The 26,306-nt window shown below is 46.1% G+C and overlaps 1 protein-coding gene across 4 annotated transcripts; it reads left to right on the top strand.

Moving 5' to 3' along the window:
- LOC139566239 (cyclin-dependent kinase 15) lies at positions 1-25,008 on the top strand. Of its 4 annotated transcripts, none has more exons than XM_071387273.1 (13): positions 1-306; positions 7,048-7,079; positions 10,050-10,190; positions 10,859-10,953; positions 12,726-12,805; positions 13,005-13,162; positions 13,314-13,437; positions 13,812-13,932; positions 15,057-15,150; positions 15,498-15,561; positions 19,429-19,477; positions 20,944-21,086; positions 23,934-25,008. In XM_071387273.1, exons 1-13 carry the CDS (start codon positions 261-263, stop codon positions 24,047-24,049), a joined length of 1,263 nt encoding a protein of 420 aa, XP_071243374.1. In that variant the 5' UTR covers positions 1-260; the 3' UTR covers positions 24,050-25,008. The 4 variants fall into 4 exon arrangements, with proteins under 4 accessions (XP_071243374.1, XP_071243373.1, XP_071243371.1 ...); XM_071387272.1 differs by having other exon boundaries at positions 116-306; positions 10,850-10,953; XM_071387270.1 differs by lacking the exons at positions 1-306; positions 7,048-7,079 and adding an exon at positions 8,515-8,731 and having other exon boundaries at positions 10,850-10,953.
- Positions 25,009-26,306: the final 1,298 nt, after the last annotated feature.

The following is a 26,306-nucleotide window of genomic DNA, read 5'->3' as shown; positions in this document are numbered from 1 at the left end:
TGAGAGGGAGAGAGCAAAACAGAGAGAGCAATAGAGGAGGCAAGAGCACCTTCAGGCAGGAGGAAGGAGGGAGAAGGAAAAATAGGAAAATCCTGTCTGTGCTGCTAAAGCTGTTTACATCCTAGGTTTCTGAAGACAAGGAGGGGCTGTGACTGAGGTGAGAGTGCTGCTGTAGCTGGGTCCAGTTCTAAGGATGCCCGGGGTGTAAGTGAGGTTCTATAGCAGTTCCACAGCACCACCAGGCAGGAACCAACACTGGGATGCAGAACCTACGACATGTAGCCACGGAGGCTTTCCATCGCCTGGGTGAGTATCAGTCGAACCTACCCTCCCTAGAAACAGTACCACACTGACTCCAGTCGGGTTAGGGGATCGAACAGTGCTTTCTCAAGCTTCCTCATACCCACAAACAGTATTTACGGAGTTCTCGTTGGTATTAACCTGCTATGCTTATTGTGTTCCATCTTTGTACTATGCCAGATTCCAAGATACACATGCATGGGGAATGTACTGTATGTTACCTAGGGAACACAATACCTAACTTGTTGGCATGACAACTATCCTTACACACTCTTCAGGTAATGACAGGCAGCAGCTCGTTAACAGGGTCGGGTGTTGTAGCGTGGTATGTTGCCGTGTTCCAGGGATGAGGGCAACCCTAGGGACTGGACTGTTCCAAGTGTCAGTAGCTTGGCACGGACTGGCAAGTTATACTGCCGATCTGCAGATGCAGCTAGGAAGCCCACGGCTTATTGAATAAAGCATAAAAATGCTGATGAGCAGAGGGGCTGTGTTGCTCCCTAAGTAGGAGAGAAGACATGTGAGGGGTGATGTGAGCACAAGGGGAGAGAGGAGAAGAGAGGAGGAGAGGAGGCAGCCCCAGCGGGAGCAGAGGGGTGTTTTGCTCGCTAAGTGGGAGAGGAAAGGGGTGAGGAGAGAGGTGAAGGATGAGGTAAGAAGATGTGTTTTTCTCGCTGAGTGGAAGAGAAGACGGGAGAGGAGTGAGATGGTAACCCACATCTCCCCCAGGGTGGGTGCAGGTTGTCAGGGGGAGGGAAGGTAGACAGCTAAGGCATCAAGGTGCAGGTGGTTCCAGTTCCTAGGGGGGAGGTTGGTTGTCAGGGGGGATGGGTACTGGGTAGTTATAGTGCTGTTATACACTCAGGGTAGATATAGTGCTGTTATACACTCAGGGTAGATATAGTGCTGTTATACACTCAGGGTAGATATAGTGCTGTTATACACTCAGGGTAGATATAGTGCTGTTATACACTCAGGGTAGATATAGTGCTGTTATACACTCAGGGTAGATATAGTGCTGTTATACACTCAGGGTAGATATAGTGCTGTTATACACTCAGGGTAGATATAGTGCTGTTATACACTCAGGGTAGATATAGTGCTGTTATACACTCAGGGTAGTTATAGTGCTGTTATACACTCAGGGTAGATATAGTGCTGTTATACACTCAGGGTAGATATAGTGCTGTTATACACTCAGGGTAGATATAGTGCTGTTATACACTCAGGGTAGATATAGTGCTGTTATACACTCAGGGTAGATATAGTGCTGTTATACACTCAGGGTAGATATAATGTTATAGAGCTGGGGAAGCAGGATGCAGGTGGTTCTGTAGACGGAGATGAATAATTCATCATCTCACAGCAGCAGTGTAAACAAAATAAAGTAAGTGCTCTGTAGTCCTCTAAAAAACTCAGGGCAAATCTGTTAGGGTCACTGCCAATTCAAATGCAATGGCACGTCCTCCAACCAGTTTTTCCGCCACATTGGTTGTGTGTGGTTTGAATCGCAACTATGCTAAGTGATTTTGTTATTGTACACAGAAAGGACAGCCGATGTTCCTCTCTCTTGCCCTGTCAAGGAAATTGTTGTTTTCTCTAATCTGAAGAGACTCGGATGTGCTTTGCACATTTCTGTCAGAAAGAGAGATCTCGTATCAGGAGGATGTACTGCTCAGCTGCTTGGCCTGGGAGCATATCTCACAGGATGTCCAAACGAGCGCCTATCTCTATGCTATTCAGAGAGGCTGATAGTATGTTTGTACACTAGGCTGCTAGTACACTGCTTCTACACGTGACCACAAGTTTACTCATGTCTTGAATCATTACTTACTTGTACCATTTTCCATGTATCCCACACAACACAGTATGATAGTACGCCAGAGGTAAGATTATAGAAGGAAAGTGCCAAGGCCAAAGCTCCAGTGTAGGCTAACCTATAAGACTGGCTACGAGGGGGACACGCCACAGGGCATTCCAATTCCAATAGAGCTCAGAGGAAATAGTATAAGAGCATCAATGACACGTCGACTCCCCCCAAAAATGCCTCAACCTCAATTCGTTGAGGAGTGGGTTCTTGAAGAATCCAATCTGTGTTTATGTGTGCTTTTTCCGCTTCGCTCTCTCTCTCTCTGACACATCTCATCCCCTCCTCAATACCCCCACTCCCCCCTGGGTGAGTTGGACAATAGACAACGTTGCACTTTTTGTGAACCCCTCAAGCTGTACCTGTATGGTGTCCATCTTTGTGATGTCTATCTGTATGTGTCTGGTAGACCTGGCTGGAGGGCTACAGTGGCTCGGTCCGGTGCACATATGCCTGCCTGGCACTGAGGCCCCCCAGGCTGCTCCCAGTGGGTAGTGGATTAACCAGCTGCCTGGAGGCTGCCTGCCTGCCGGCCTGCCTGTGACAACTGTCCACCTCCAATAGTTACGTCCCACTCTACTCTGCTCTGTTCTGCCTCAGGAATACTGATGAGGGCTATCTGTATATACGGGTCTGTATGAGGGCGAGATGGAGGGATAGGAATGGAGGGAGGAGGGTAGGTGGTGAATGGTGGGCTCGGCTCGGAGTGTGATGGAGCATGAGTGACTGTCTCTCTGTGCCTCCATCTCTCCTCCATAAATAACCCTGACTGCAGTGACGTGCTGTACCAAGGCAGAGCTAGTAGCAATAATATAATATCCTAACCTAGAAGTGGTGAGAGGGTAAAACATACCACTCCACACACAGCCTCTCCATGGGTCCCTAACATAGAAATAGTCCTATGCCATAGAAATAGAATCCCTAGAACAGTCATAGAACCTCAGACCATGACATCATTGACTTGAATGGGGATACCCCTTTTTCTCCCCAATTTCATGATGTCCAATTGGTTGTTACAGTCTTGTCCCATTGCTGCAACTACGGACTCGGGTGAGGCGAAGGTCGAGACCCATGCGTCTTCTGAAACGGGACCCTACCAAGCCACACTGCTTCTTGACACACTGCTCGCTTAACCCAGAAGCCAGCCACACCAATGTGTCGGAGGAAACACTGAACTGGTGACCGCAATCAGCTTGCAGGCACCCAGCCTGCCACAAGGAGTCGCTAGAGCACGATGGGACAAGGTCATCTCGGCTGGCCAAACCCTCCCGTTACCCGGACGACGCTGGGCCAATTGTGTGCCGCCTCATGGGTCTCCCGGTCACGGCCGGCTGTGACACAGCGTGGCATCGAAGCAGGATCTGTAGTGACGCCTCAAGCACTACGATGCAGTACCTTATACCGCTGCACCACTCGGGAGGCCTCCGTTCCAGGAATTCTATTTCTATGGTGCCTACATTACCTTACCTCAGTCCAATGCCCTTCAGTCAGAGTCATACCAGAACATCCCTACCCCAGGATGTCTCCTACTATACTGCTCAGATCATGACCTCCATTTCCTGGTTTGCATTCCTAGTTTCTACCCGATCTAATTATAACTTGACTTTGTCCATGGCTGCACATGCTGAGCCAAGAGGAGTTGTAGTTAGTTGGAAAAGGCAATGTGCCAGCTGTACTGTATTCTTCCAAGACGAACATATTTAGACTGGAACATACAGTGAGGGAAAAAAGTATTTGATCCCCTGCTGATTTTGTACGTTTGCCCACTGACAAAGAAATGATCAGTCTATAATTTTAATGGTAGGTTTATTTGAACAGTGAGAGACAGAATATCAACAAAAAAATCCAGAAAAACGCATGTCAAAAATGTTATGAATTGATTTGCATTTTAATGAGGGAAATAAGTATTTGACCCCTCTGCAAAACATGACTTAGTACTTGGTGGCAAAACCCTTGTTGGCAATCACAGAGGTCAGACGTTTCTTGTAGTTGGCCACCAGGTTTGCACACATCTCAGGAGGGATTTTGTCCCACTCCTCTTTGCAGATCTTCTTCAAGTCATTAAGGTTTCGAGGCTGACGTTTGGCAACTCGAACCTTCAGCTCCCTCCACAGATTTTCTATGGGATTAAGGTCTGGAGACTGGCTAGGCCACATGTGCTTCTTCTTGAGCCACTCCTTTGTTGCCTTGGCCGTGTGTTTTGGGTCATTGTCATGCTGGAATACCCATCCACGACCCATTTTCAATAGGTTTTCACCCAAGATTTGACGGTACATGGCCCCGTCCATCGTCCCTTTGATGCGGTGAAGTTGTCCTGTCCCTTTAGCAGAAAAACACCCCCAAAGCATAATGTTTCCACCTCCATGTTTGACGGTGGGGATGGTTTCTTGGGGTCATAGGCAGCATTCCTCCTCCTCCAAACACGGCAAGTTGGGTTGATGCCAAAGAACTCCATTTTGGTCTCATCTGACCACAACACGTTCACCCAGTTGTCCTCTGAATCATTCAGATGTTCATTGGCAAACTTCAGACGGGCATGTATATGTGCTTTCTTGAGCAGGGGGACCTTGCGGGCGCTGCAGGATTTCAGTCCTTCACGGCATAGTGTGTTACCAATTGTTTTCTTGATGACTATGGTCCCAGCTGCCTTGAGATCATTGACAAGATCCTCCTGCGTAGTTCTGGGCTGATTCCTCACCGTTCTCATGATCATTGCAACTCCACGAGGTGAGATCTTGCATGGAGCCCCAGGCTGAGGGAGATTGACAGTTCTTTTGTGTTTCTTCCATTTGCGAATAATCACAGAAACTGTTGTCACCTTCTCACCAAGCTGCTTGGCGATGGTCTTGTAGCCCATTCCAGCCTTGTGTAGGTCTACAATCTTGTCCCTGACATCCTTGGAGAGCTCTTTGGTCTTGGCCATGGTGGAGAGTTTGGAATCTGATTGATTGATTGCTTCTGTGGACAGGTATCTTTTATACAGGTAAGAAACTGAGATTAGGAGCACTCCCTTTAAGAGTGTGCTCCTAATCTCCGTTCGTTACCTGTATGAAAGACACCTGGGAGCCAGAAATCTTTTTTGATTGAGAAGGGGTCAAATACTTATTTCCCTCATTAAAATGCAAATCAATTTATAACATTTTTGACATGCATTTTTCTGGATATTTTTGTTGTTATTCTGTCTCTCACTGTTCAAATAAACCTACCATTAAAATTATAGACTGATAATTTCTTTGTCAGTGGGCAAACGTACAAAATCAGCAGGGGATCAAATACTTTTTTCCCTCACTGTATTTGTATGGGTTTAATTATCCAATGTGTCCATTTATAGATATGGCTTTTATATGAACAACAACATACATTTATACCCTCAATCATTTCCCATATCAAATTGATATGATCAATTATTGACAAACAATTATAGTTTTATATTACTGTATTCTATTCTGTTTACATACTATATGTGTTGCTATACAGAAAATAAGGCTTTCTGTAAAGCCTATTGTTATTGAAGTCAAGCAGCCCTAAAGGTAATGTCTTGTCTGGGTGGGTACAGCGATGCGATAAGGAGCAGTCATGTTCCTGCAAACTTATGAGAAAGAGCTACCGACCCAGACTCCTCTCCAAGTTCTCTCTCTCTCTCGGTCATTGTATCTCTTTCTTGCTGTCTCTCTCCCCGTCTATCTGTGTCTCTCTCCAAGTCTCTCTGTCTCTCTCTGTCACTCCGTGTCTCTCTCCAAGTCTCTCTGTGTCTCTGTCTCTCTGTGTCTCTCTCTGTGTCTCTCTGTCTCTCTCCAAGTCTCTCTTTGTCTCTGTCTATCTGTGTCTCTGTCTCTCTGTCTATCTGTCTCTCTCTTCCCAACTTATATCATCATCATCACTCACATGTCACACGCACACATTTTCATCTCTTTCTCCTGTCACTCATCCTCTCCCTCCTGATCCTCTCCTTCCTTCCCTGCTCCACTCCTCTCTAATTTGACATTTCTGCTCCACTTTTCACATTCCATTAGAATCTCCCAGCTACAGAATTGTACCACAGTGGACTTAATGTTAAATTCTATCTTCAGCTGAATTCAGGATTATAAAGCAACGATAACAGCAGTAGACATTGTAGCATCCTTGTAACACAGGATCTTAAAGTTTATGGTTTGGTCCAAATTGTTTGGTCCAAATGTTGTTTCCAAGTGTTCTATCCATGTGTTCTAACCAAGTGTTCCAACCATGTGTTCTATCCAAGTTTTCTAACCAACTGTTCCAACCATGTGTTCCAACCAAGTGTTCTAACCAAGTGTTCCAACCATGTGCTCTATCCAAGTGTTCTATCCAAGTGTTCTATCCAAGTTTTCTAACCAACTATTCCAACTATGTGTTCTATCCAACTGTTCTATCCAAGTTTTCTAACCAAGTTTTCCAACCATGTGTTCTATCCAGTGTTCTAACCATGTGTTCTATCCAGTGTTTTATCCAAGTGTTCCAACCATGTGTTCTATCCACGTTTTCTATCCAAGTGTTCTATCCAAGTGTCCTATCCAAGTGTTGTAACCAAGTGTTCTATCCAAGTGTCTTATCCAAGTGTCTTATCCAAGTGTTGTAACCAAGTTTTCTAACCAAGTGTTCTATCCAAGTGTTCTATCCAAGTGTTCTAACCAAGTGTTCTATCCAAGTGTTCTATCCAAGTGTTATATCCATGTGTTCTATCCTAGTGTTCTAACCATGTGTTATTTCCAAGTGTTCCAACCATGTGTTCTATCCAAGTGTTCTATCCTAGTGTTCTAACCATGTGTTCTATCCAAGTGTTCCATCCAAGAGTTCTGTCCTAGTGTTCTAACCGGTGTTCTATCCAAGAGTTCATGCTTTCTGTCTTTTGTTCCTGGCAGGTCTGAAGCAAAGACAGCTGGGATATGAGGAGGTAAGATACCCTGTGTTATTGTCTGTGACTGAAACACTTACGAAATACTATTTTTAAGGGTCAGATTCGACTATGTATCACAAGAGTTTGAGACAGTTAGACGTACTTTGTTGTTCCCTCTCTGTTTCTCTCTGGCGTCCTCCGTCCCTCCTGGGGAAAGAGAAGATGAAAAGAATAGTCAACACTGCCCCCTGCTGAGAAGAGTGGGAGAAGGAGAGGGAGCAAGAGAGAGAGAGAGAGGGAGGAGAGAGAGATGCTGTAGACACACACACACTCCACCCCCACCACTCAGCGTTTCTCCCGCTGTCACGTTGAAGTTGGAGAGGATTTCATTTCAAGGGCCATTAAGTCCTGTCTCCTCCCCATAGCGGAAAGAGCACCGTGAGATTCTACATTATACATCTCTGAAAAGAAAGTGAGACAAAAATAGCCTTGCCTCCCCTCTGAGCTCTACATTCAACTCTGTCCTGTCCTCTACTACTAAAACTGTAATTATACTCTTTATGGAGCTAATTCCCATTTGCTGCTGCCCTACATGGACCACTCAGCACTCCCAAAAAGCATCATTATGTGGTGGTACTAACTGCCCTGTGTCCTCCAAAACCTGCACAGAAATGTTATGCACTGTATGCAGTTAAGAAAATGTTTGAGGGGAAATAACCTGTTTTAGGAAAATGGGGAAAGTGAACCACAGAGAATAAAATCTGTTAGTGGTTCAGATTGGCAGGTTATGGCGACTCTGTGGGAGACTGTTTTCACCCGCTGGTCTCTCCTCTCACGCGCAATCCTCCTCAGTCCTCACACCTCGCCCTCGTACAGGCTGGAATGGATCTGGAGCTAGCTTGTGTTAGGCCTCAAACTGTGTTTCTCGCCACTTCAAGACGCTCTGGAGGGGCGGAGGAGCAATGAGCGATGACGGTTGAGAGATAATTGAGGAATTCTATCAATCACTCGCTGTATTATATTCGGAATGCCCCATGCACATATTTGGGATTCCATTGAATGAAATCCAAAAGAGGAAGACAGGGGAGAAGCCTCCGGTGGTGTGTAGAGGAAATGAGACAGAACCCCTTCCCCCTCCACCAACCCTTAAATGGAACAGAAATAGAATGTTCATTTCGTATAAAAAACTCAAATTAGATTTCCCTCTATGAGTTCCTCTCTTTACACACACAAACACACGCGCATACCGTGACACACTCGTCGTCTCTTCTTCAGCTTGTGCTGACTTGAATGGACACTGTTGTTCAAATTAGGTCGAGTTCCATGGTGTTTCTGTTTCTCTGCTACTGGGATAGGGAGGGGGTCATGGGACTGTGCAATTGGAGCCAGACTCATGCTAGTCATATGAGCTTCAGCGCCAACCCACCGCACCGAAAACAGGAAAGAAAGAGACAGAGAGAGGGGGGAGAGAGAAAGTTTATAGGAAGTGAGAGAGGAAGGAGAGGAAGATGGAGGATTTGGGATGGAGGGTCAGGGCCATGGCTGCTGTGTGTGTCCGGAGTTGCTGCTGGTGCTGTGTTGAGGTCGAAGAAGATGGAGAAAGAGGGAAGGAGAAGGAGGAGGGGAGGGAGGAGGAGCAAGAGGAGGAGGAAATGGAGGAACCCCCATCTCCCAAGAGCAGGAGTGTCGTGTCCTTACCATCTGCTGAGGTAGCAGTGAGCGTGTGTGTGTGTGTCTGATTCTGCAGGCTTGGTTAGGGTGATGGCTGGTGCCACTGTGTTATTACTGTCAGTGTCGTTGGACACGAACACTGAGTGTCATGATGTCAACGTTGGCGTGTCTTTAGTGATGTCTCTCTGTCTGTCAGTGTGCCCTGTGCACACATCAAATAGGTTCGGTGAAACGCTCCTGACGGGGAGTTCTCTCTCGGAAAACGCCGCTACCTCCGCATTGATAGTAACCTTTTCTCTCGGGGTAGCCAGGGATTCTTTCAGCTAGCTTGTGAGTTTTTGTTTTTATGCCAAAGTTGTAAGCAAAGCTGGTGGGTAATGTATTCTAGCTGACTAGCTACAAGATGGCCAGTTACAATAATAGATGTGTCATCACAACAGCGGGCTGCTTGTCTCTCTAGGCCCTGGAGGGATGCGAGCTCTTTCTCTTCGCCCACGCCTGTCCACAACATTCAGAGAATCCACAACACACATTCTGCTGTGTCTAACAAACGTATTTTGGGAAAAGGTGCCGTCGACAGGAACAGAGGAAAGCAATTCCATTGAATAGCGTAGACCCTGACGGTGGTGGATGACGTTCCCATGGGACATCACAGGCCTCTGTATCAGCACAGCTCACGTTGAAACGTCCTGTACTCTACTGTGACTTTCACACTGAGTACACCAAACATTAGGACCCCCCGTTATCCCTCAGAACAGCCTCAATTTGTCTGGACATGGACTCTACCAGGTGTCAGAAGCGATCCACAGGGATGCTGGCCCATGTTGACTCTAAGGCTTCCCACAGTTGTGTCAAGTTGGCTGGATATCCTTTCGGGGGTGGACCATTTTTGATACACACGAGAACTTGCAGTTCTCGACACTGTGCCTGGCACCTACTACCATATCCCCGGTCAAAGGCAGTTCAATATTTTGTCTGGCCGATTCACCCTCTGAATGGCACACATACACAATCCTTGTCTCAATTGTCTCAAGGATTAAAAATCCTTCTTTAACCTGTCTCCTCCCCTTCATCTACACTGACATCAATAAGGGATCAAAGCTTTCACCTGGATTCACCTGGTCAGTATATGTAATGGAAAGAGCAGGTGTTCTTAATGTTTTGTATGCTCAGTGTTCACTGTATCTTTCATCGTGTTAGCTACAGTTGGTGGGGAGGCTGAGAAACTTTTCAACCCATAAGTCTCCTCAAATTGCCTCTTGTCTCTCTCTCTCTCTCTCTCTCTCTCTCTCTCTCTCTCTCCTGTCTGTCTCTCTCTCCTGTCTGTCTCTCTTCTCTCTTCTTAAACCTGGCCAGTTGGATGAGGCAGACCCGTCCTACTCCAAGCCCCAGCCTCACTGGTTCCACACGCTGCAGGTCCGCAGGCTGACGGTCCAGAGAGGACGAAGCAACAGTGACCCTATGGGGGGAAAGAGTTTTGATCAGGACTTCCAATGGGTGAGCACTGGGAAGGTTAGCCTGGTCCCAGATCTGTTATCAAATCAAATCACATTTTATTGGTCACATACACATGGGTAGCAGATGTTATTGCGGGTGTAGCAAAATGCTTGTGCTTCTAGTTCCGACAGTGCAGCAATATCAACAAGTAATCTAACAATTCCCCAACAACTACCTAATACACACAAATCTAAGTAAAGGGATGAAATAAGAATATGTACATATAAATATATGGATGAGCGATGGCCGAGCGGCATAGGCAAGATGCAGTAGATGGTATAAGATACAGTTTATACATATGAGATGAGTAATGCAAGATATGTAAACATCATTATTAAAGTGGCATTAATAAAGTGACTAGTGATCCATTTATTAAAGTGGCCAATGATTTCAAATCTGTATTTTGGCAGCAGCCTCTGTATTAGTAATGTCTGTTTAACAGTCTGATGGCCTTGAGATAGAAGCTATTTTTCAGTCTCTCGGTCCCCGCTTTGACACACCTGTATGATTACTATGGTGTGTGACAATGACTTTAGGATTTGGCAAGATCGTACAAAGAGATCTGGAATGTACCTGCAGTTACCTCACTCTGTCAGTATGAAGATGTACTGTAAATGTTTGAGGTCGGCACCTTACCCCACCTAACACACTTGTGTCAGTCCTCACAGAAAACAGGCCTACAGTTTGGCACAGCTAACTCCTACCTGAACCTGGAGAAGATAGGGGAGGGGACATACGCTACAGTCTACAAGGGAATCAGCCGGTCAGTATCAATCAATCAATCAATCAATCAATCAGTTGTCCTCAAGTGCTTATACAGTAACCCGACCTTGACCCCAAAGAGCAAGCGGAGTCAGTTTTGGTGCTATAAGCCAGACATTACCACAACTCAACACTGATGAACAGCTCAATAATTACATCACCCACCCTGATTACATCCAATATGTCAGTGTAGTCGTTCGTATATGACCCATCTTTTACATTATCCCTACAAACTAAACCGCTATGTCAGCTGGTATTGATTTGATTGACCCTATTTGTCCCCTGTGCTGTTCGTTTGACGAAGGACACGTTTTTTTGTGAAGATCTATTGGACGGTTCTACGCTAACGAGCACAGAGCATATAAAGCCTTTCACAGTGGTTTCACTTCATACGGTCAAACAGCACACAGCCGAGGCTGCCAGAGGTTACGTCACAGATAGAACAGATATTTCACCGGATGTATAGATGTGAAGCATCCGCTTGGCGTTTCCACTCACTACCAAATATGGTAGTGAGAGGAGGCCCAGTGGCCGGCAGTGGGAGAAGATGGAACGAGATGGATTTTGGCCGACATTCTGCAAATGTTCTCATCGATTAAACATTTGATCTCAATACAGTTTATGGTTCCCAAAAGTATAATCCGTTACGAATAGAGTGGACTAAGTTTTGTAGACTTTACCCTTTGCCGAAGTTATAAAAAACTGCATTGTTTAGAAGGAGAATTGAGTTATTTAGTTATTGCACACGCCCACTTCACAGAGTAGGCGTTCCCTAACGGAAATATGCAAAAGTATGCTAGAACGTGACAATAGGATCTCGCTAGCTTGTGGTTGGCTCTGCCCACCTCCTTGCTCCGCCCACTATGACTAATTTGTTCCCATTTGAAACGACAGGCTGTGGTCTGTCTTGCTTTAGTTATATAAATCTTTGGTGACGTTATGCTAGTTTTCAGGACAGAGAGCTTTATTAACACATAAAGTCAGTCTCCAGAAGACCAGGCAGAGAGCTTTATTAACTCATAAAGTCAGACTCCAGAAGACCAGGCAGAGAGCTTTATTAACACATAAAGTCAGTCTCCAGAAGACCAGGCAGAGAGCTTTATTAACACATAAAGTCAGACTCCAGAAGACCAGGCAGAGAGCTTTATTAACACATAAAGTCAGTCTCCAGAAGACCAGGCAGAGAGCTTTATTAACACATAAAGTCAGACTCCAGAAGACCAGGCAGAGAGCTTTATTAACACATAAAGTCAGTCTCCAGAAGACCAGGCAGAGAGCTTTATTAACACATAAAGTCAGTCTCCAGAAGACCAGGCAGAGAGCTTTATTAACACATAAAGTCAGTCTCCAGAAGACCAGGCAGAGAGCTTTATTAACACATAAAGTCAGTCTCCAGAAGACCAGGCAGAGAGCTTTATTAACACATAAAGTCAGTCTCCAGAAGACCAGGCAGAGAGCTTTATTAACACATAAAGTCAGTCTCCAGAAGACCAGGCAGAGAGCTGCCAAAAGCCACAGCTGCACTAAGAGAAAGAGTTTTTCGGTCGGGTAGGAGATGTGATTTGATTGGTTGGCAGCAATGCAGAAATGGAAGGTGAGGTTCGTTTGAGTTTTTCATTGACATTTACTGAGGTCATGAATTGTATCTCTCCGTTATAAATTATAATAGATGACTGTATTTGTCTGTATTACTATATTTGCCTGTATCTTCTCACCATAACTGAGCTGCGGGGAGTTCACTCTCTCTGTTGCTCTCCTCTACTCTGCCCTCAGGATAAACGGGCACCTGGTGGCCTTGAAGGTGATCCGTATGAAGACTGAAGAAGGCGTACCATTCACTGCCATCCGAGAGGGTGAGAGCTTTTCCAGGAGGCACATACTGTTCATGCAAAACAGGATTGATACTTCTATGTCTCAGAGAACCCCCGGGAGATGAGCTGAAGTGAAGTCATGTTAGCTTTAGCATGTTTAGGAGAATTGCACGTGCTTATCATATTCCATTTCCACTGTGAACAAAGTGAATTAGTATTAGCGCTGTGTCTGTCTGTCCAGCTTCCCTCCTGAAAGGCCTGAAACACGCCAACATTGTCCTGCTCCATGACATCATCCACACCAAAGAGGCACTCACATTTGTCTTTGAGTATGTACAAACAGACTTGGCTGAGTATATGAAGCAGCACCCAGGGGGCCTGCATTCCTACAATGCCAGGGTAAGTTCAATATTTCGATAAACAGAACCTCAACAAATACCATACATTTTCCCTCTCACCCTAAAATCTGTCCTCTGCTCTTTCAATTGTTTGAATTGTTCACCATTGACCATACTCTTCCTGCATGTCTGTCTGTCTGTGTGTCCATCAGATCTTCATGTTCCAGCTGCTGCGGGGTCTGTCCTACATCCACGGTCGGAAGATCCTGCACCGGGACCTCAAACCCCAGAACCTGCTCATCAGCTACCTGGGGGAGCTCAAACTGGCTGACTTCGGTAAACCCTAGCTTCATGTCCACATTCCGGTTCAACCCTAATCCTAGTCTGAATCACAACCCTAATCCTAGCTTCATGTCCAGATCCCAGTTCAACCCTAACCCACAACCCTAACCCTAGCCAACCCCTCCACACCCTCTGAAGTTCCTGCTAGTCCATTGTCCAACTCTGAAGAAGCCTATGGTGGCTTAAAAGTCAGGTACAGTCCCTAACCTAACCCACACATGTAACGTTAGCTCCACATGGTAGAACTCTGTTAATAACTCTCTCTTTCTAATGTGTTATTTGGTCACGTATACAGGTGGTGTTATGTCTATGTTATATGTGGTATTGTATTCATGTTATAACTATATGGATCCGTCTGTATTCACTAGGGCTGGCCCGGTCCAAGTCCATCCCGTGCCAGACCTATTCGTCTGAGGTGGTGACTCTGTGGTACCGGCCTCCTGATGTTCTCCTGGGTTCCACTGATTACTCCACTGCTCTGGACATCTGGTGAGTGGACTGGACATAGTTGGACATATCTGAACAGGGTCTGAACATCCTCCATAACCAACCACCCTGCAGGCAAGGTTGCAATAACGTCATTTCAGTCAGCTTTTTCCCACTGGGCAGCCAGATCTGAACCCACCAGCACTGAACCAGAATAACACCAGAATACCACTGTACCACACTGTTCTAGAGATGACATAACTACTTAGACCACTGTGTCATGGTGTTATCTAGACAACTGGGAGCTCGGGGAAAAACCGTGGTCAAATCATGACGTCGGTGATCTTCAGGTCGGAAAGTCAGAGCTCTAGAAAGATGCTCGAGTTTCCGACTTGGAGTTCCGGGTTGGATGACCGTTCAAAAAGATTTTCCCTAGTCGGAGCTGGGGTTTTTCCCGAGTTCCCAGTTGTCTTGAACGCACTGAAGTCGGAGATTTCCTAGTTCCCAGTTCCCAGCTGTTTTGAACGCGGCATCAGTGGTGGTGTTAGAGTAGCTGTCATTAGTGTTGCCATTAGTACTCTCCTACAGAGTGAGTTACCTCAGGTTGGCTCAGAGAATGTTGCGTGTTCAGAAGAGTTTAACCTCTTGGCCTTCGTCTAACGATGTTTTGGTGCCATACTGAAAAACAAACGTTTAGAGTTGCTCTCCTAAGCAAAATATTATTTCCCCCCGGAGTTAAAGGAATTTTGTACTAATGAATAGCATAAGCGTTGGTATAAACCGTCCTGTGCATTAATGTTAATGATATCTGGGCAGGTTTCTATTTGACCTTTCCAAATAGAAGAGATTAGGACCACATGTTGTTTAAGGACTTTGAATACAAAGAGAAATGTAGCAACAGGGTAGTAATTTAACAGCAATGATCAAATGTGTTGGCCATAACCTAGGTATTTGAATTCGTGTTTTAATATTTTACCAAGGATACGTTTTTGAATTCATCCCCTTTTTCTACGCTATCTTTTGCCCTCTATGAATACACTGCTTAGGATACAAAACCTACCCTTAGTTTTTACCAAATTAGTTAACTTATTGTTCCGATTATGAGGTACTGAAGAATGAAGTCCCGTCCTTCTCTCTCTTTTCACTGATTTATTAAATGACTCTCTCAATCCTGTGTTGTCTTCCAGGGGAGCTGGTTGCATCTTCATTGAGATGCTCCAGGGGACGCCAGCCTTTCCAGGGGTGGCAGACGTCTTTGAGCAGCTGCAGAAAATATGGGCTGTGAGTAGGATCCCCTTTCACTCTTTTCAATGGCATCACCCTCTCTACACTCTTGGGGAAAAAGGTGCTGAAACCTTAACGGGTTCTTCGGCTGTACACATAGGAGAACCCTTTGAAGAACACTTTTTGGTTCCAGGAAGAACCTTTCTACGGCGGGTTCTTCATGGAACCCAAAAGGGTTCTACCTGGAATCCAAAAGAGTTCTACCTGGAACCAAAAAGGGGTTTTCCTATGGGGACAGACGAAGAACCCCTTTGGAAGCCTTTTTTTACAAGAGTGTAGATCCATAAAAACTAGTAGAGATGACGGTTGATGGCTCACTCTGGACCCTTTCTGTCTGTCTGCAGGTCGTAGGGGTCCCGACTGAGGAGACGTGGCCAGGAGTGAACGAGCTGCCCAACTTCAGACCAGGTCAGAACTTCTTCATTCCTTTTATCCTCCTCCTCCCTCATGACCATTACAATAATCCAATCTATGTGCTGCTGAGAAAATACAGTCATTCTCATTGGATCAGAGAAAGGTCAGGGAGCGATTAGGTTGGGTAATCTACATTCTAATCTACACACTTAATAAAGCTCGACATAAACCACAGCAGACTACTCGTGGTTTGCTGTGTGGCTCATCCCTAACCACTAGGGGGCAGCAGAAGTCAATGAGATACATTTTTATTGTGGTTGTATGGGACTGTGGGTCTATTTGTCTATGGTACTACTTTTGCTTTCCAGACTGTGGCATTTAAGACGGCTGTGGGAAGAGAGTACTTTAGCTCTTTCTAAAGCACTGTGGTTCAAGAGAGTTGACGTGTGGCCGACAAACACACCTGCGAGAGGAGTCCGTGTGAAGGCTATGTGTGGGAGTTAACTCTTTGGTCTGAGAGAGAATGATGACAGGAACGAGGAAGACCTTCAAATGGACCTCCAGACTGTGTGGTTTTGGACAGAGCTCTACTCCTCTGACTTGCCTATGCTGATCTCTCACTTTCACCTTGTAAACCATGCTCAACGACACCATACCCAGCTGTGTGTGCTTGTCAGTCTTTTATACTCTTCCATCCAACCCTGAGATTGAAACGTCATGCTGAGTTGAACCTGAGTCAGCCTGTCTTCCCACTCTTCCAGTAATGGGCTACAAAGGGAGTTCGAGGGTGACATATTTCACAGCTGTGTGTGTGTGTGTGTGTGTGTGTGTGTGTGTGTGTGTGTGTGTGTGTGTGTGTGTGTGTGTGTGTGTGTGTGTGTGTGTGTGTGTGTGTGTTGCGCTGCAGCTGCAGAAAATATACTATACTATACTATACTACACAAGTATAGTAAGCAAACAAACATTTGACCAACTGGGGACATTTTGTTAGTCCCCACAAGTTAAAATGCTATTCCTAGGGGGTTTAGGGTTAAGGTTAGAATTAGTGTTAGAGTTAGGAGCTAGGACTAAGGTTAGATTTTGGCATTAGGGTTAGGGGTTAGGGAAAATAGCATTTTGAAGGACTGAATTTTGTGTCCACACAAGGTTAGTTATACAAGAGTGTATGTGTGTGTGTGTGCGTGCGTGCGTGTGTGTGTGTGTGTGCATGCGTGTGTTGCGCTGCAGCTGCAGAAAATATGGGTTACTCTCTGGCTCTGCTAATTCCTCCCCTACAAGACCCATAGGAATTCAAAACCTCCGACTGTTAAAGTCTTAAAGTTCCTCAGCAAACATTAATAAATAAACATAAGATTCATAAATGCTGAATAAATGCATAGATGAATCTCCAAACTACACAGTGGGTCCTGTCTGCGCTGCCCCATGCAGTTCAATAAGGGCTCTGACATTGGTTGGGGGTGATAAGATGGGCTAGTAGAAAGGTCTGGCAGTATAAAAGAGAACGTTCTGTATAAAATATGTGTAACGCAAACAGAGCGGTGAGGTTGGGAGATGAGAAGACAGACAAGACAGGCAGATGCTTGTACACACTGGAGTATGTGAGCAGAGTGGAGCTGGAGCGGAGCGAGGAGCAGAGCGTGCCCAATTTGACTGGAGTGTGGAGCGAGATTCTCAAAGGCTGGAGCGTCGATCTTTTCGCCCGCTCCAATTTCGCTCCGGTAGCGCTCACTTTACGAGCTCAGGGAACGCCCGCCCCTGCATGCGTTTGTAGTCTACTTGTGTGCTGTTATTGCCCCATGCTATGGCTACTGTCACGGAGTTCCCTCAATATTTTCATAAAGAAACTGATAAAACACACAGGTGCTAAATCAAGGTGACTTACAAAGAGCAAGAGAGGAAGTGCGAGGATTTAGAATCATTGTGGAATCTGAAAAGACACATACCCCAAAAGCATGCTATATGCACATGCTAAAAGAAAGGAAATAGGTGTGTAGATAACTAAGTGTGTCATTGTAACAAAGTATTTATAAACTTAAACGTTTTGTTAATTTTCGTTATATTATCTATACAATAGGCCATAATTGATTTTGGCCCAATAGGCCTGTCATATTCCCACGTTCAAGGAGCTTTCCGTTTTCATTTTGTAATTTTGCCTTAAAAAACCTTTAGGCCTACCAATAGAAGAAAAAAAACACAACTCGGCATCTCTGCCCAACCTGGCAAGAATGGCCAAAAGGGTGTTTAGCATCCCCAATTGTTCTGCAATTGTGGAGAGGATTTTCCCCGCTGCTGGCCTGCTCTCCAGGCACCATCGCATGAGCCTGAAACCACAGACTGGCCAAACTCATGTTTCTAAAAAGGTTTTCATTTTTTGTTTAATTTGTATTTCATTCTAAGTCACAGCCTATATGCACAATTTATAGACTATAATGATTTAATACAACAAAATGTTGTTTAAATGCTGAGCACTTTATGTCCCTACCAGCCTATTGTGTCGCACTCACAAATGCTTCACAATGTATTTCTTTGTAGGCTATAGCCTTGAAATCATTGAAATAATATAGCCAAAATAATTCATTTTTGTTCCCTCTTAGGCTTCCTGTCTGGGTTCTGACCTATTTAGAGTGTTTATATGCTGTTTAATATGACATTCTTACATTCACCTTTTCATGTTTATTCAAATACTTGGTTTGGTTTTAATACTTAAAAACCAATTGGTTGGTCCAGGTAGTCACAAAAATAGATGGGTGTTGGTTAAATAGTGATTTTAATGAATGGAGCGAATTTGGTGTGGCATTTTTTTTCTCCCTGTGAGCCCGGAGCGGTTTTTAGCTGAGCAGTATGAAAGCCCATGGAGCGTTAGAGCAGTGTGCAAGCACCAACTCCACACACACACACACACACACACACACACACACACACACACACACACACACACACACACACACACACACACACACACACGCAATCTGGGCATGAAGGATGGCTGGACTTAGAACCTCTGTGTCTGACAGCTATAGACTCAAACATATTGTACCAATCTGCTGTGTTTTTGGGTAGAGAACGAGCTGACATAGGGGGAAAACGGCAGTGTGGGGGTGGGGGGAAGGTGTGTGTGTGTGGGAGCGAGTGCAGGCGTGCGTGCGTGTGCACATGCACGTTACTGTGGTGTTTTAGGACACCCATGTTGGATGTCCTTGTGTGGGCATGACCCTAGGTATCTCCTCCTCTCCCCTTCCCCCCTCTCCCCCTCTCTCCCTCCTGGCTAGCTCCCTACCTGGCCCCCTGACTGCTGCTGGCACCGCTGGGCCTCTCCAGATGTGGGAGCTGAATGGACCAATAGATAAAGGCCTGGGCAGCTTTCAGCAGGGCAGAGCGGGTGGCCAGCACAGAACAGGGAGAGGCCAAGAAGGGAAGAGGGAAAATATTGGGAAAATATTCCTTCAGTGACCTGACTGGCCAGGGGAAAGTGATAGCTAGCCCGTACTATAGAGAATGCCTGTCTAAATGTGTGTTTGTTTATGCTCCGTTGCCTGCAGGAGAGACTGAGCGCATACATTTCTGTTTAAAGTTTTTATTTTCGAACAGTTTAATCTCCACGGTTGACTATTAATTCATCATGGAGCATCGGGGCTGTCCAAAGCACCGGCTATCCAACCGTTAAAACTCTACGCCAGGGCCCAGAAACCACAAATTGCGATCAGTAGTGCCAAAGCATGTTTCACTTAGTCTGGCCGCCAGGATACCATAGCTGTAGCATTAATCATCAAAGAGAACAAGGCCTACTTTACCGTAAGTTTACACAGATATTTGTTTTTTAGTGTCCTGTGGGCTGACTGTTCCATCTTGCATGCCTTTGCAGCCATAGTTGCAGGCCAAACATTTCCTAACTAACCTGCTTGTGCTGTTCTCTTCCTACAGAATGGTTTCAACCATGTGAGCCCCAGCAATTCAGGAATGTTTGGAAAAGGTGCGGTGAAATCAGTTTGCTCAGTGTTCTGTCAGAACTATGTGAATGTGTTTTAATATGTCTTGCAGATTAGTTAACTTGTGCATGTTTGTATAATGTATCTCAGCAACCTGCAAATGTGAACATTCGCTCCAGTGTATAAGTTACTGTAAAGGTAGAGTTTGGATACATGTGTACATAGTGTAGGGTATGGAACTACTCCGTTTTGGACAGCCGTGTGTGTTTGCCCATTCCATTGCCTCCGGCTGGGGAGGGGGAGGTGAGGGTGGTCCAGAGGTGGGCAGTTAGCCCTGTGGTAACAGGAGATTCTTTGTCTGGCCAGGCGCGTCTCCCCCCTCCTCCCGCCTACCTCCCCCTTTCTCCCCCTTCCTCCCAACATGATGACATCTGACCCAACACAGCTCTGCTCCTGTACCAGCCCACAGGGGGGCCAGACACACACACACGGACACACGGGCACACACACACACACACACACACACACACACACACACACACACACACACACACACACACACACACACACACACACACACACACACACACACACACACACAGTCGGGTTATGGGAGAGAGAGGATGTCTGGAGTAGTCTCTGACTTGCTGTCATAACAAATATGAGACCCACTCAACAGTCTATAACACATTAATGCAGTCTAGGCTGAAAAAAATCCCACTGAAATAGGGAAACACATTACTAGGAATATGGATCTAATGGATTTAAATGAGAGACAGTGAATAAGGGAGAGACAGAGAGAGAGAGAACGAGAGATAAGAAAGAGAGAATCCTCATGGTCATCAACAAAGTCAGTCCTGCTTCACAGCACGAGAGAGAGGGGGGGGAGAGAGAGATAGAGAGAGAGAGAGAGAGAGAGAGAGAGAGGGAGAGAGAGAGAGAGAGAGAGACGGGTGTTTGAGCGAGACTCAGGGGAGTTATGGTGTGATTTTTAATGCAGGTCTTTTCAAGATGGATGAATGGGAGTCCATCTCTCCCCTTCCGCCCATCTCCTCCCCCGCCCATCCCCTCTCCCCCGCCCATCTCCTCCCCCCTCTCCCCCACCCATCTCCCCCTCTCTCTCTTGTTCTAGCCATGGATTTAATTAACTAGACCCCCTGTTGGGACCAAACACTCTTTTCTCCAAATACATGGACACTGTCAGAAAAACACACACAGAAATAGCAGATAATTACATTGTGAAATAAAAGTTGCTTCGGTAGGACAGCGAGGAGGCACACAAAGCGGGGGGGGGGGGGGGGGGGGGTACAGAGCTATGCACGCCAGTAGGGAAAATTGACTTGAATTAATGCAAATGCCTGAGAAGTGTAGCTGGGTTGTTGTTTTATGACTAATGGCTATGGATGTAAAATCATTTACATAAAGTATGTGTATCTATTGGGGGTTGTCCGTCAGTGTGTGTGTGTGTGTGTGTGTGTATCTCTTATAGTCCCCTCTGCTCCCCCCTCAGACTGTCCCAGTTGCCCTATAAGACAGAGGACCTGGCCCAGCAGATTCTGATGACCATCCCACGAGACCGCATCTCGGCCCAGGATGCACTGCAGCACCCCTATTTCAACACGCTACCGCCCCCCATCATGCAGCTACGAGACAGTGAGTGTATGTGTGGGTGTGTGTCACTACACTTCAGTAAAACCCATAACATATCAATCTATCTATGCAATAAGAATGTGTGTTTTGTCACCACAACAACAGTCACGTGATGCGTAATGTGGTGTGTGTGTGTGTACACATGTGGGAGATTAAGCATGTGTTTGTACGTGTGCGTGCGTATTCATGTACATATATTTCCCTCCTCTGATTCCCCCCATCAATATTCTCTGTTTTTCCCTCCCAGTGAGAGAGATTGGCACTCCGTTGCACTAAACTCCAGTGCAGTTTGTCACTTAAACAGTCTACCCATCCGACGCATGATTAAAGACACGAGCTTCCTACTGTGAGCACAGATGGTTCCTTTGAAAAGATCAGACTGTCTCCACAGCTCTCGGGTGGCTAAATATATATATATCAGGAAAATGCATGTATAAGTAAGCAAAGTTGCATTTGAAGTCTCTCTCCACCTGTCTGTCTATCACGCTGACAGTCTGCCTGGTTTGGTTTAAACATAGATGTGTTTTTCAAGGCCATAGAAATAATATTCAGTGAACAGAAGAAGAGTACAGGGAGTACTAGGATAGATATTAGTGAAATGGAGGAATGTATTAGATAGGAACAAAGCCCAATAGGATACAGTGTCTGATATGGTCGAGCAGTAGGCTTCCCGCTGAATGTGTCCTACACACACATGCTGGCAGATGCACGCCCAGGAGCACACACACACACACACACACACACACACACACACACACACACACACACACACACACACACACACACACACACACACACACACACACACACACACACACACACACACACACACACACACACACACACACACACACACAGTCTTGCGCAGCTAACCTTGTGAGGACATGCAATTCAGTCCCATTCAAAATCCTATTTTCCTTAACCCCTAACCCGTACTCTAACTCAAAAACCTAACCTTAACCCTAAACCTAACCCTTACGCCTAACCCTAAACCTAGCTCCTAATGCTAAACCTAACCCTTACTCCTAACCCTAGCTCCTAACCCTAACCCAAACTTCTAACCCTAGCTCCTAACCCTAACCCTAGCCCTAACTCTAGCTCCTATCCCTAACCCTAGCTACTAACCCTAACCCTAGCTCCTAACGCTAAACCTAACCCTTATTCCTAACCCTAACCCTAGCTCCTGCCAACGTCTTGACACTCCTAACCCTAACCCTAGCTCCTAACCCTAACCCTAGCTCCTAACCCTAACCCTAGCTCCTAACGCTAAACCTAACCCTTACTCCTAACCCTAACCCTAGCTCCTGCCAACGTCTTGACACTCCTAACCCTAACCCTTACTCCTAACCCTAACCCTAGCTCCTGCCAACGTCTTGACACTCCTAACCCTAACCCTAGCTCCTAACCCTAACCCTAGCTCCTAACCCTAGCTCCTAACCCTAACCCTAGCTACTAACCCTAGCTCCTAACCCTAACCCTAGCTCCTAACCCTAACCCTAGCTCCTAACCCTAGCTCCTAACCCTAACCCTAGCTCCTAACCCTAGCTCCTAACCCTAACCCTAGCTCCTAACCCTAACCCTAGCTCCTAACCCTAGCTCCTAACCCTAACCCTAGCTCCTAACCCTAGCTCCTAACCCTAACCCTAGCTCCTAACGCTAAACCTAACCCTAACCCTAGCTCCTAACGCTAAACCTAACCCTTACTCCTAACCCTAACCCTTACTCCTAACCCTAACCCTAGCTCCTGCCAACGTCTTGACACTCCTAACCCTAATTCTAATAATAATTTTAACCTTAACCCCAAACCCCCTAGAAATAGCATTTGACCTTGTGGGGGACCAGCAAAATGTCCCCAGTATACTATCCCCACAAGTATAGTTAAACACGTCCACACACACACACACACACACACACACACACACACACACACACACACACACACACACACACACACACACACACACACACACACACACACACACACACACACAGACACAAAGACACACACTCTGCTCTTTCGATAATGAGCCATCATTACTGCCACTACTCTGCATAGCATCCCAGACAGGGAGAAGAGGCAGTAGGGGAGAGACATCAATGAACAGAGCGGAGAAGGAGAATACGGAGCGAGAGCGGCAACTGGGAGAAGGAGAATACGTAGCGAGAGCGGCAACTGAGAGAAAGAGAGCGACTAAGAAGTGAAAGAGCGTGGGGAGAGAATGTTCTCTCCAGGATGAACAAACTTATTTTAATGATGCCATGTCTCGGCAGGGCAGAAGTGAGAAGGCCTAGAAGCAGACTAGTAGTAATGAGTAGCCCTTTTACCTTCACACAATGTGTCACAATATAACTGGAGCAGTGGCGAGCAGCAGCAAGTGTTGAGAAGAGAAGTCATTGTAGTTGTTAGGGGTGGGGCTCTAGCTGAACTGTGACCACACCCAACTTTGATCGCGTCCCAGCTAGTAGCCAGTAAGTCTGGAAGGGGGGCGTGGTGGTGTTTGGGTTCTAAGCTGCCATGATCGGTATCTGTCAGACCAACTGCCCTATGAGGCTTCTCCAGGAGTCAGTGTGGGAGATGTTTATCTTTTTGTTGCGGTTGGTGAAGTGGCCGAGTAACTTTTTCACCTGACTTTATAACGATGTGAAGCCGAAAAAGTTGCCTCTCTCTCTCTCTCTCTCTCTCTCTCTCTCTCTCTCTCTCTCTCTCTCTCTCTCTCTCTCTCTCTCTCTCTCTCTCTCTCTCTCTCTCTCTCTCTCTCTCTCTCTCTCTCTCTCTCTCCCTCTGTATCTGTCTCTCTCCCTCTGTATCTGTCTCTCTCTCTACCCCCTCTACGTCCTCCGCTCTCTCAGCTGTATCAGTCTTCAAGGTCCCCGGAGTGAGGCTGGAGACCGAGGTGAAGGATATCTTCAGTCCCAGTCGAAGGATCAGACCGTCCCAGATGGTGCCCTTGGCTAAGTGCTGGTGATAATGGACCTCTACCCCCCTGGGCTTTGTCCCTACCCCCAGGTGCCCCAGCCCTGCTTGCAGACTAGACCACCATCTGATAAAGATGGAGAGGCATGAGGCTTCACACACACAACACTTACCTACACCACCAGCATCCTCCACCAACCTCTACTCTTGACTCCCACCCAGCATTCCTCAGTCAGAGTTCCCATGTTGTAAGAAGACAGGAGAGAAGAGGGAGGGGTTGAATGTTACCTGGTATATCACATATTAGATGACGTCAGAAGTACTGTATGTACTGTATATACTCTATATCTGAGACCCGATGTCTGTTGTTGGTGGCAACGGAAAGCTACGCAACGTCTAAGAGAACTGTCAGGAAGCTCAGAACTCCTTAACATCTTCCTCCTGCTAAACCACCTCCTCCTGCTTCCTCCTCCTGCTTCCTCCTCTTGCTTCCTCCTCCTGCTTCCTCCTCCTGCTTCCTCCTCCTCCTCGGCTGGTTTACCTCTTCCTCCTCTTCCTCCTCCTCCCTCTCCTTCTCAGAGCGTCTCCCTGGACTCACTATGCTCTCTCTGCCTCCTCCTAAATGTACACTGAGATTCAATGATGACGATGGGTTAGTTTTGCAGATGAGTATTTTATTTTGTACTGCCAAAACATGCATATATTATATACCTCTTGTGTTAAATCAGGTCCTTGTGGACCATGATTGTTTTTTTGCACAGCATGCAGGTGGGTATCCCTGCAACAGAATGACTGTGACGGTTGTGTGTACACTGTAATTAATGTTGCATTGTACCATGGAACTTCCTCATTAACACCCCATATAGCGTATTTTTCATTCAGCAATCTTGTGATGGCCACTCTTCAATTGTACTATACTTGGGTGCAGCTTGCTTTTAAAACGTGCGTGTGTGTGTTTTCGTGAGAATGAGTGAAGGAGTGTGTGAGTCAATAAATGTTGCAGTAATGGAATTGTGTGTTATTTTCTGATATATACATATAGAACTGCCTGCAGGTCTACATATCATATTTCATTTGTTGTCTTCTCTTACAAGCTACACTACATAAACAAAAGTATGTGGACACCCCTTCAAATTAGTGGATTCGGCTATTTCAGCCACACCTCAGGTGTATAAAATCGAGCACACCGCCATGCAATCTCCATAGACAAACATTGGCAGTAGAATGGCCTTACTGAAGAGCTCAGTGACTTTCAACGTGGAACCATCATAGGATGCCACCCTTCCAACAAGTCAGTTTGTTAAATTTCTGCCCTGCTAGAGCTGCTCCGGTCAACTGTAAGTGCTATTATTGTGAAGTGGAATCGTCTAGGAGCAACAACAACTCTGTGGTTGGCCACACGAGCTCACAGAATGGTACCGCCGTCTGTCCTCGGTTGCAACACTCACTACCAACCAGCTCAAGAACTGTTCGTTGGGAGCTTCATGAAATGGTTTCCATGGCAGAGCAGCCACTGTCGGCTGGAGTGGTGTAAAATTCGCCGCCATTGGACCCTGGATCAGTGGAAATGCGTTCTCTGGAGTGATGAATCACGCTTCACCATTTGGCAGTCCGACGGACAAATCTGGGTTTGCATAGTGCCAACTGTAAAGTTTGGTGGAGGAGTAATAATGGTCTCGGGCTGTTTTCCATGATTCGGGCTAAGCTCCTTAGTTCCAGTGAAGGGAAATCCTCACGCTACATACAGCATACAATGACATTCTAGGCAATTTTGTGCTTCCAACTTTGTGGCAACAGTTTGGGGAAGGCACTTTCCTGTTTCAGCATGACAATGCCCCCGTGCACAAAGCGAGGTCCATACAGAAATGGTTTGTCGAGATCGGTCTGGAAGAACTTGACTGTTCTGCACAGAGCCCAGACTTCAACCCCATCGAACACATTTGGGATTAATTGGAACACCGACTGCGTGCCAGGCCTAATCGCCCAACATCAGTTCCCGACCTCACTAATGCTCTTGTGGCTGAATGGAAGCAAGTCCCTGCAACAATGTTCCAACATCTAGTGGAAAGCCTTCCCAGAAGAGTGGAGGCTGTTATGGCAGCAAAGGGGGGACCAACTCCATATTAATGCCCATGATTTTGGAATGAGATGTCGGACAAGCTTTTTGGTCATGTAGTGTATATTGTTATAAATGGATTTCGTCCTTCCTGTCATCCTCCCCCTTTCTCTCATGAACTTAAACAGAATTTTGTAGCATGGCAACATGTGGTTTTGTGAAGTGACCGGCTCCTCCAGTCGTACAGACTCCG

Source organism: Salvelinus alpinus, chromosome 38 (genome assembly GCF_045679555.1).
Source record: "Salvelinus alpinus chromosome 38, SLU_Salpinus.1, whole genome shotgun sequence".
NCBI classification, from domain to species: Eukaryota; Metazoa; Chordata; class Actinopteri; order Salmoniformes; family Salmonidae; genus Salvelinus; species Salvelinus alpinus.
The sequence above is the reverse complement of the archived record's forward strand: the minus strand, read 5'-3'. Positions and strand labels throughout refer to the sequence as shown.